Source organism: Equus przewalskii, chromosome 10, assembly GCF_037783145.1.
Source record: "Equus przewalskii isolate Varuska chromosome 10, EquPr2, whole genome shotgun sequence".
NCBI lineage: Eukaryota > Metazoa > Chordata > Mammalia > Perissodactyla > Equidae > Equus > Equus przewalskii.
The window spans coordinates 42,084,052-42,096,298 of NC_091840.1; the positions used below are offsets into that span (position 1 = coordinate 42,084,052).

Genomic DNA, 12,247 nt, shown 5'->3' on the forward strand with positions numbered 1-12,247 from the left:
ATTCAAGCCCTTTTTAAAAATTGATTTGTAGAAGTTCTGTATTAATCTGGATAAGAGCCCTTTGTTCCTTATTTTGTGTGTTGCAATCATCTTCTCCTACTATGTGAATTGACTTTTTACTCTTAACAATGTACAGATATGAAAAGAAGTTCTTGATTTTAAAGTAGTCAAATATATCAATTTTTTTCCATTATGATTGGGGCTTTTTGTTTCCTATTGAAGAAATCTTTCCCTGCCCCAATATCATGAAGATATTCTTCTATATGTTATCTTCTAAAGTTGTATGATTTTGCTTTTCACATTTATATCTACAATCCACCTGGAATTTATTTTTGTTTATGGAGTGAAGTAAGGTTGAAGGTTCATTCTGTTTTTCCATATGGCTATCCAGTTGTTCCAATACCATACATTGAAAAGAAGGTTGTATCTGTCAGGGTCCAATCAGGAGGAAGAAACCACACCAATCATTTAAACAGAGTCTAATGATAGAGGGGGGCGGTTGCTAATTAGCTGTAAAGTTGTTTGTAACTAAAGTTTAAAGTTGTAGGTAACTAAAAAGACAAGAAGAGGACACTAAGGTGTCATGGAAGTAGCAGCTACACCTGCACAACTGGAAGAATAAAGAGAAGAGGTTGGAATTATTAAGACTTAGAACCTCATCCTGCAGAAATTCAGATGTCTAAGGAGAGGATACTAGCTCACTATTGCTGGGTTTGGGGTGGAGGATGCGGTGAGGCTGGTTCTGCCTGTGTTGGGAAAACTATAAACTGTGTTCAGCTGCTACTATATAGGAAGGCACTACCACTGCTGTGTCATAGGGTGACACAGAAACCAGAGACAGACAGGAAGCTCACAATAAGAAGCAAGTCCTTTTTTTCTCCTCCAGCTCTAAAGCCTCCTATTGTCAGAGCCTAACTTCGAGCTAGTTGGCAAAACCAAAACCCTAGTATTGCAGAGCCCTGTTTAGATGGATGGGTTTGAAGCTGAGAAACAATAGCGTAAGGTGCAATTTTGCATCTGCAGAGCCACCTTTATGATAAACCAAATGTCTGTATATGTTAAAATCTATTTCTGGGTCATATTTCTATTTCATTGGTCTATTGCAGCAAAACTACACTAAGTTACTGTAGCTTTATAATAAGTTTTCGTATCTGGTAGAGCAGTTTTTCCCACCTTATTCTTCTTCAAGAGTGTCTTAGCTGTCCTTGGCATATTTGCCTTTCCATAAATACTTGAGAGCTAATTTTTCTAGTTCCACAAAAAGAAAACCTTTTGTTTTTTTTTAATTTCACTGAATCTATAAATCATTTTGGGGGAGAATTGAAATTTTTACAATCTTGAGTTTTCTAATCCATGAAAATAGTATATCCATTTATTTATGTCTTTAATTTCTCTCCATAATGTTTTTCAGTCTTTTTGTGTAGAAGTCTTGCATAGCTTTTGTTAGCTTTAATCCCAGATATAGGATATTTTTTATATTAATGTAAGTAGTATTTAAAAATTTTTTCATTTCAATTTTTTATTTTGAAAACTTTCAAACATACATTTTCTTTACTTTTGTTTAGTTAGACCCCATTATACCCATCACTCAGATTCAATGCTTATCAAGATATGATCATTTGTTTCAGCAATCCTTATTACTGAAGTATTTTAAAACAAATCTTAGATCTCAATGTCATTTTACCTCTATATCCTTAAGAGTACATCTCTAGAAAATATGGACATTTAATTTATAGCCATAATTCTAAGCCATATGCAAATTTCCCCTTTTATTTCATAGATGACTTTTTACTATTGGTATGTTCAGTTACTTTTAACTAATAGCATATTGGGACTTACATTTTATGTTAAGTAATTATTAAAATTTTAGCTTAGCCACTAAAAGATTACATGATAAAGCACTCTTTGTGGCAACTAAAAACAATTTTTTTTCTGATGAAGTGAACTTTCTAAATCCATTACAATTTTTAACATTGGCAAAGCCATATTGTTGTAAACCTTCTGTGTGAATAAAACTGTCCTTTTCTTCCATTTAGTGGCTTTTGTATTTATAAACCTACTGTGCATCCAATTGCCATTCTTTAGTTTTTAAAAAAATCTTTATATTCCTAAGTAGTCCTATTACTGAACACCTATCTTAAGGAAGTCGTCAGTGGGATTAAAGCAAGCACACTTTTGTATGACAATTTTAGCTTTGGTTACCCTTTGTAACCTCTTCTTGCCCAAAGTTGCTTAAAAGCAAGAAGGAGATGCAGTTGTGAATTATTTTCCTTTGGGACTTCGTACAGAAACTTTTCCTTCATTGCAACTGGTTTTCCTCACCATTCCTCGCCACAGTATTCATAGATCTGTTTCTAAGGAGAGGAGTGTGGCTAGTGGGCCATGAAAACTTCTTAGACTTGGCAGACTGGGCTCTGTCATGCTCACCCTCTAACATGAGAAAATCTCCACTGAAAAGACGGTGTGGCAGCTTTCCTGCAGGCCGGTCAGACTCCTCACAGAGATATTTGACAGTGACTGAGGAGGAGTCGTCTCTATATCTTCCCAGCATCTGTAATAAGGATGGAACTAATTAATTCATGGTCTAAAGAACAATAAAATATTCCTAAAACAACAACAATCAGCAAAAAATGATTTTTCACCTATATTTTACCTTAACCAATAACTGTTGGTGGGGAGTTGAGGAGATCTTAAAAGTTAGGTCTTATTCACTAGTCACAAGTCTTTGAAAATAAATATGACAGCCTGATATTGGAGGGCTTGCCTCTTCCCTGTTACTCCTCCCTTATCAGAATGGCCCAGTGCTCTCTCATCTGCTGGGATCACTGCTGTTTATACTTATTTAAATGTAGACTTAAAGGATGTTTAAGTTCATATTGAACTCTTCCAGTTAAATGTAGATGTTTTGCTTCTGATCAATAGTATTATGATAGGATATGAGAAAAAGACTAAACTATTTCACTGCTTTGGTTTAGCTATTGTATAAGGCCTTTTTTCCTTAGAATATCAGATTAACAAGTTTGGGGACCATTTTATAAGTATCTGGAAAAAAACAAAAAGGATCTCTTTCTTATGCATAGAGCTAACTCAGCAAATACCAAATTTGGATAAACATAAACATCAGAAAACCCCAACTGATGGAACAAATTCTCTAAATATGAAAGATAAGAATCCTTTTTTATGTGTTGGGGTAGGGGCAGGGAAGCCTAGAAGATTTGTTCTTCTAAATAGCGTGCAACTCTGTAAATTATGTCAGCACACAGGAACAAATTATCTAAATATGAAAGATAAGAATCCTTTTTTATGTGTTGGGGTAGGGGCAGGGAATCCTAGAAGATTTGTTCTTCTAAATAGCGTGCAACTCTGTAAATTATGTCACCACACAAACCATAGTCTGTTAAAATTGTGGTTAAAAAGACCAGAGAGACAAATATAAACCCCTTTTTCTTTAACCTATACTGTCCTTGAACATATAACAAGGACTAAGGTACAAAGAAGATACATTTTCTAGACTTATTTATTGTCAGAATTTTTGCCTCAGACTTTGCTATTGTTTTCCCAAGCAGACTTAATCTAAATATAAGTAAAAATAACTTTTAAGGAAATGAATTTCAAAATGAATGTGAAAGTAATAATCTAAATATTTAGAGTCTAGTTAGGAGGTTCTATTACTGAGATGTGTGCAGTGTTGGTACAGTTGACATAGTAATTGTAGTATGTATAGCAAAAAATAGATGATCACTGATTACAAGTTTATGTAAATAGTTTAGAAGAACCTGATTTTCTTAATCCAGGTTGAGGCATTCACATTATAAATTATTTATTTGCTTTGAATAGTTAAAAACCTGTATCAGAAACATGAACTTTAAAACTGCTAAAATGTGGAGAAAAGATTCTTTACATAAAATAAATGAGCATATAATTTCTTGGAGATTCTTGTTGGCTAGTTATACTAATTTAAAGATGTTATGATGTAAAATTCTAGTGCCTGGGAAAGTATCCCCCTAGTAAGTTTCACTCTTGTTTCATTCTAGCCCTTCTGCTTGTCAGTAATTTAAGCAGATTTGGGGCAATGATCACAGTTTCCTGGGATTAAGAAAATACAACAGAATGACCACACCAGATCTAAAAAGCTTCCTGTTTTGGTATTGTACTCTTTTGACTCACTCTGTGTCTCCCTGAAGAATGGCTCCTGGATTCTTCTGGCTGTTTAAAAAACAGTTGAACTTGTATTCTAAGTACAGAGAAGAATTGATGTACTCTGGGCAAATGTAAGAAAGGATTCTTTCTCACAACCCTTAAAACTTTATTTTTAATGTAGTGTGTGTAGAATTAAACATTAATTTAAAATTTAGGAATTAAATACCTGATACTATAACTTGAATGCTTATGAAGGTAATCAGATGAAATGACAGATGCTCTTTGTTTAGGGCACCCAGTATTTATTAGAGAAAGTAACTGACCAGTAAGTGAACTGTAGGTCGAAGGATGGCTCCTTTTTTCTGAAATGAGGAAAGTTGCCCTAAATGTTGTTCATTATCTCTACAGCTGGAGCTTTGTTAACAAGTGCAGTTGGAATAACCAGGGTATTGCAGCAGCAGAGAAACTAAGCACAGCAAGCCTTTCAGTAACAAAGAAAATAAAAGAATTCCTGTGTAACAGGCTTCCACACTTATCTGTGTTCTGTGGTACTGTTTGTGCTGAACTAAAGCATCTGCTACCTCAAGTTAAGAGAGAACAAACTCAACATAGCGTGAAATTACTGCACTGCCATTCACATTCATTAGAGTTATATTGTTACCAGCCACCAGCATGACTGGCTTTTGCATGAATAATAAAATGTGGCTTTGTGGATTTTACCGTAAAACATTACAAGGCGCAGTACTAACCTTGAGCCAGGAGTGGGTTTATCTTAAAGCAGCTTTCCTCACCACAGTAGGGTCGGGACTAGTAAGAAGTCAGAAGTTGGGAAGAAGTATTGTTGTTTGAGGCCTTTGGAAGGGGCATTGTGTTAAATCAATTTAGCCATTTTTAAAACTAATATTTATTGTGCAAGCTAGCTATTATAAAGATTAAAATTAATAAAGTACTATTTGGCAGCCATCATAGTAATAGTTGATTCAGGCAGAAATCATCAATAGATGCTAAAGGTAGTGGGTCAAAATTTGATAAGGAATAGAATATTTACACAGTTACAAAGGGAAAAAATAGTAACTTTGCAGTGGAGAAACTTGACAGACACTTCATCCAAGTGATCAAAGTTATCAACAGTAATGGGAAAAATTGATGTTATGTGCCTCCTAATGTGATGCACTGAGAAGACATCACTTCTATGTTATTCCTGTTAAAAATGCATAACCTGAATCTAATCATGAGGAAACACCACACAAACTCAAATTGAGGAAAAGTCTATAAAATAACTAGCTTGTACTCTTCCAAAATGACAATGTCATGAAAAACAAAGAATTCAAAGTAACCGTTCTATAGTAAAGAAGACTCAAGAGACATTGACAACTAAATGCAATATATAGTCCAAAATTTTCCTTCCTTGCTATTTCATTGACATTTTTCTTTTCTAGTATCTAGCTACAGAGGTGATGTGTTTGCATGGAAAAAAAAATATTTTTAACAGTCTGAATATAATATTAAATTCAGGTTCCTTCCTGTTTTGCTTTCCTAGTTTATGTGGATTTTAAGCTGGGTTGTGGATTTTGATTGGTATTTTTTAAGCAACAGTCAAGAATGTTAGGTCTCTTGGCCTAGTTGAATTACATTTCAAGCTATTGAAGACTTAAAAATGATCATACTTAATGTTTTACCAAATTTTCAATCAGTGGAAGAAAGTAGAGCCTTCATGCTGTTTAAAAATACTAGAATGCACCATTTAAGAGTTTCACAAACGCTTAGGAAAGGAAGTAGTTAGTGATCACTAAGATGAATTTATAAAGAAGTCATGGAATTCATAGAAAATTTTGGTATGATTTCCAGACAAACAGGTAGATAACAAGAATGCTTTATTTTCAGGAAGGCAATTTGATGAGTGTCTGATTTCCTTGTGGACAGAGAAAGAAAGAAACTGAGTGATTGTGGTTAATTAAATAAGTAATTAATTGAATAACCATACCCACAATTGAAGATTGGATGCCAGTCTCATAGATAGTTTCTAGTGTTGTATCTGTTGCAGAGATCTATTCTCAGTCCTGTTCTAAACTTTAGTAACTTGGATAAAGGCATTGATGACATATATTAGATTTTAAAATGACACATATCTGGGAGGGATAGTCAAAGCATTGGATGACTGAAACAGGAACTGAGAGATAATGGTAGCTAGGAATGTTAGGCAGGAATCTAGCAAAACAAATCTGGTCTGATAGGAATAAATTCTACAAGGACAACCAGTCGTAGATGATAAGTAGAAGGAAAAAAAGCTGTAGGTTAATTCATGGAAAATCAATTTGCCAAGTGGCCAATTGGTCATATTTTTTCCAAGTTTATTGATTTGTTTCTTTTAACTATTTGATTAATATGTATCAATTGGGTCCAGTCAGAAAAGTGGAAACCACACTAGTGTTTCAAACATAGGGAAGTGTAATACAGGGAATTTGTTATACAGGTGTTAGAAAGCTAAAAGAGGAAAAAAGGGGACACCAAGCTGACAGTTAGTAACTACAGGAGGCGGCTACCACGCTAAAAGCTGAGAAACAAAAGAAAAGAGGTTGTCATAACCTAGAAGCTACAGCCCTAAGCTGGCACTTAGACTTCTGAGGAGGGAATACTGTTCAGCTACTGATGGTACTGAAATCTTTATTACTAAAGGATGTTCATTTATAGAAGAAACCGAAATATTTAAACTGTGTTCTCTATGTTAAACTAACTGTGATAAAATCTGAATGAACATCTCTTCTATCTTGAGTTTGGTTCTGAAAATAAAGCATAAAACTAATTTGACCTCAGCCATGTTAATGTTCCACTATATACTTTTTCCCTCCATTTTTAAAATGACTTTACCACTAAATAGCCCTCCTACCTCAGATGTATTGCTAAGTGACCTCTCTGAAAGAGTAAATGTTTCTAGAAATTTAGACAGGGATTTATAAAAAGAAAAAGAAAAAAACATGGCAGATGAGTTGGGTGGGCTAAACACTCTCTTTGATTATAGATGTGTACTTTTTTAAAATCTTCTTTCTCACTGACACCTTACACATTAAGTGGATTTAATATTGAGTGTTTTAAAGATATTTGTCATGCTCTGAAACACTGAAGAACAAGGTTTGGAATTGATTTCTCTTTTTTTCCTCTCCTCCCAAATATTGCTTCTTCAGGTCAGTAACAGATCCAAGAGATGGAAAGAGAGTAGCACTCAAAAAGATGCCCAACGTCTTCCAGAATCTGGTCTCTTGCAAAAGGGTCTTCCGGGAATTGAAGATGTTGTGTTTTTTTAAACATGATAATGTAAGTGAAATTGGTGTTTGGGATAAACTGTTCCCTTAGCATGCTTAATTGTATTAGTAAAGAGCAAAAGAGAGTTAAAAGGGGAATATGTAAGTTATTAAGGGGTTTGGAAATCTGAGACAAATTAGACTCTTTTTGTGAGCAATGAGCAAATTTAAGTGAATTCTAAGATTTATCGATTGACAGATAAATATTAATTGATATAAAGCAAATGTTAATATTTAGCTGAGGAACAACACTAATATTCAGCATAAAAATACAGTGTAATATGTGGTCTGAGTAGTGATTTAAGTGGAAATAATTGGCCCCTAATTTTAAATGCTTTATTTTTATCCTTTAATCTTTTTAATCAGAGATTGTTACAGATGTAGGAAGACAATATCTCCTCTAAAAAATAGTACAGTTCTTAAAGTAACATAGCTTAGCTTATTTATGGCTGTGTTTAGAGATGTCAAGACTCACGGGCAAATAGAATTATTGTGGTGTGAGATATAGCTTCTCCTCAACTAATCCTGAATTAAAAGTTTGACACGGTTAGAGTTTACCTGGAGGATGTTAGCATTGGACGCTTAGTTTTCAACTTCATGTGAAAAGAAAAACTGCCTCACATTCTGTATTTGGTACTCAACCTATGCTATTTTAATTGCGGAAGTAAAAACTTGTTTGCCCAGGAACCTTTAAAATTTTGGCCAAAGTGTGGATCTCACTTTGAGAGAGATTTGTAAAAGTTTGAACTATTTGGTAAAACTAGGAGTATCAAACTTAGATTTACTTGAAGCTCCTTGGTTTGATGTGTTTCATTTTATTGATTGAAATCTCTTTTCCTTAAACTTTTTAAAAAGTTATTACTGTCCTTCAGTCAATTGGAACCGTTCAGCAGTGTGTTTGTTTTAATAACTTTCAAAATATCACTCGAGTTGCTATTTTATGACTTGCTCCTCAGATTTTGAAAGTGATTCAGAATGATGTCTAGCGCTTGCTTAGTTATTTATTTCTCGAATCCGCCTGAGCGCCACCCCAACATCAAAGAGTACAAACTTTATATACATTGTCAGAGACTCAAGTAAAGATATACATGGTGAAGAAAATTTCAAATGAGGCTTCAGAAATTTGCTTCCTAAGGATTTCAATGGTTTATTATATTCAGACCTATCTTGGCTTCTTTTGTAAAGGAGGGATGGTGTAATAGGCTGCTATTTGTATATATTGGTATCTTTGCTTATGACTCATTCCTATAGAGTAACTAATTAAGTTACAAAGATAGTGTCAGAATGAGTAGTATAAGAAAAGAAACAAACTGAATTCTTGAAAATCATACCTATTAAAACACAGCAACTACTGTTTAGAGCTCCTAAGCACTATCATAAGAGAGTGCTTGTGACTTCTGTGGGGATGTTCAAAAGTGAGGCAGATAGTTGGAGATGAAGATGACATGGCACCACTGTTTGTGTAATGAATTTATGCTGTGCTCTCTGAGATCTATCTCTAAAAGCATCTCAAGGCCGGCATCCCTGAAATGCGTGGAATGCCAGTCTAAGAGGGAACTGGTATTTGGTGTAGTTCAGGCAACAAATGTTTATTAATTGTGTCCTGTGTACAGAGTACAGTGCTAGGTCATGTGGAGGATACAAAAAAATTTTAAAACATGGTCCTTTGTTGAGGAGGGTGGACCAGGTGCTTAATACTTGTTACTGTGTATCAGAAAGTATGCTAGACGATTTACACACATTAATTCAGTTAATCCTTAAAAATCTTGTCAAATAGGGGTTGTTATCTCTACAGAGGAGGAAGCCAAAGCTTAGTTAAGTAACTTGCTCAAGGTCAAGGTGGCACAAGATTGGAGTCTAAATCTGTCTTGCTTCAGAGCCTGTACTCATTGATTCAGTGAACATTTATTGTGCACATCCTATATCCCTAAACTATGTTAGCTTCTAGGGGTTTCCACCCTCAGGGAATTTTGTAATGTGATGAATACTATGATAACGGGGCTATGGGAAGACTGCCTGCATGGTTAAACATTAGTACAGGACAGTCTGTGTTCTGTGCATAGCAAAAAGCTGGGCAACCAAACCCAGAAGTATGTTAGAATCACCAGGTGAGCCTTAAAAATGCAGTTTTGTGGGTTTCATCCCAGACCTACTCAAGTGAAATCTCTGGGGTTGAGGCCCAGGTATCTGCTTTTTAAAAAACTTCTCTGGTGAATGGTGGCAGACAAGTGCCATAATATTAAGGAAAAGAGAGTAATTGTTGTGGGCTTAGAAGCTCAATGATGCTGTAAACATAGAGAAGGCAAACCTTAAGATGAGCCTTTTGAGATTAAGATTTGATTAAACAGCAGGAGAAGAAAGGAATGTCATGATGAAAATGGCATTTAGAAAGATTAACCTGGCTGTTGTAGGAAGGTTGGATTTTAATTTGGGTGGCTTTTTATGTGTCAGAAAATAGCTATAAAGCCCTAGAAGGCTTTGGATTTTCTTTTGAACAGAACCTTCAAAGTCACTGTATCAAATTCAGTGATTTCAAGTGATCTGACTGATTGAGATACACACACACATACATATATACACACACACATATTTATACTTTTTTTTTCCTTCTTAAAGGACAGGTTGTTCATCATCTTAAAGAATAGGTTCACCTTGATGTAGTAACTTAGGGAAATAGAAATCAATCTTTCTAAAGATTGATGTTGTTTAGGCTTATCACTAGTGTCTAGTCAGAATCTGAGCTATTATAAAATCTGGCAAAATATTTTCTAGTTCTCTCGCCTATGCACTTGTGCATGCACACACACACACACACACAATTGTCATCTTATCAGCTTGGAAAGGGATAATTGAGGTTTTTTCAGTCTTGTACTTCTGTGAAAATCTGATGAATCCTATGAACCCTTTCTTTGAAAAATGCACATACACAATTTTTATGTCATTTTAGGCTTTCGCTGGTCCTCTAAAGTGCATTTAGAGCCCTGTTAGAGTCCACTGATTTGTGCTAAGAGCCCTTGTAATACAAGTCTTGGGCTTTTTCTTGTCCTCAGGCAATAGCACTGAGCACACAGTAGGCAGTCAGTCTATTTGAAGAGTGAGTAAATGTAAGTGATAGAAAAAAAAAATCTCGGAGTCTGGAAGGATAACCTCAGTGATCTCTCTTGGAGTTACTTTTCTCCAGTCTTAGTTCTGGAGTACTCCAGAGAGGGGTAGAGGAGGCAAAGAGGAGGCAGCGGAGCAAAGAAGGATCATTCACTTTCCTTTGTATAGTCTGACCTGACGCAAAACAAGGCCTCTTTGAATTCATAAGCAGGCTAAAGAATCATACCAATATGAGACCCAATAGGACCCTTCTCTGAATGCTGACATGCTGTTCAGCTGCAGACAGTATTAGTGCTAATGGTTTTACTGCTAAGCAGTATGAAAAGGCAAAGGATGCTGTAGAGTAGATTAATTTCCAGTGGATTTGGTTTTATTTGCTCTGTACCTAAAATTTGTGGTACTGGGCACATTCTTGATGCATTTAAAATAATACAGTCTCTCATGTTCATGGACTGGAAAACTCAGTGTGGTTAACATGTTCTCCCCAAGTTGAGCTGTATCTTCAGTGTAGTCCCAATCAAAATCCCAGCAGGGTTTTGTGAGTATGCATATGTGGAAATTCGCAAATGTTCTAAAGTTTATGGACATGGAAAAGACCTGAAATTCTCAAGAGAATCTTGAAGAAGGTGAACAGAGTTGGAAATTCACACTTCCAGATACTGAGATATATATGAAGCTACAGAAATCGAGGCAACACAAGGATAGACAAATAGATTAATAGAACAGAATAGGGAGTCTCTGAACTGATATGCACATATATGTTCACCTGATTTACGAGAGAGGCACCACTGCAATCCATTGGTTAATGGATGGGCATTTCAATAAATAGGAATCAATTAGATATCCATATGAAAAAACTACTTCACAACATATGCATAAATTAATTCAAAATGGATCATAGACTTAAATGCAAAAGGTAAAATGATTAAGTTTATAGAATAAAACTTAGGAAAATATCTTCATGACTTCAAGATAAGCAAAGATTTTTTTAGCTGGACAAGTAAAGCATTGACCATCAAAAAAATTGTTAAACTGGACACCGCGTGCTCATCAAAAGTTAAGAGAATGAGAAGACAGACTTCAGACATATATCTAACAAACAACTTGTTTTCAAAATATATTATGTGATAGCACAATTTGTTAAATTAATATTTAGCATTTGAGGTAGTCCATTAGTAATAAATATTTCACTTGACATTTTTGATACTGTAAATTCTGTATCTAAACATCATATATCTAATGAAGAGCTTCTACAAATCAAGAATTTTTGTCCATCAGTAAAAGACTTAATCAAGAATTTCACAAAAGAGGATAACCAAATGGCTAATAAACATATAGCAAAATGCTTAAAGTCATTAGTCATCAGAGAAATGTAAATTAAAACCACAGATTTTCATTATTTGCTAGGTACTATTTAAATGCTTCGCATGTTTTCTTTCACTTAATCCTCACTAAATTCCTATGAGATATGTCAATTTTACAGATGAGGAAACTGACTTAGATTAAGAGATAATGGGATACTATATACCCACCAGAAAGGCTGAAATCAAAAAGACTGACAATACACAGTATTGACAAGGATATGAATCCACTGAAACTCTTATCGTTGCTTGTGAGAGTGTAAATTTGTAAAACCACTTTGGAAAACTGGCAGTTTCTACTCAAGCTAAATATATACCTACCCAATGATCCAGCAGTTCTGCTCC

General features: G+C 34.9%; 1 protein-coding gene across 1 annotated transcript in view; it reads left to right on the forward strand.

Annotated features, from left to right (window-relative positions):
* NLK (nemo like kinase) overlaps positions 1 to 12,247 on the forward strand; it is a 168,367-nt gene that overhangs the window by 87,296 nt on the left and 68,824 nt on the right. Inside the window, exon 2 of the mRNA XM_070562686.1 lies at positions 7,323 to 7,452. Coding sequence (XP_070418787.1) covers positions 7,323 to 7,452 — 130 coding nt within the window. The remainder of the gene's footprint in view (positions 1 to 7,322; positions 7,453 to 12,247) is intronic.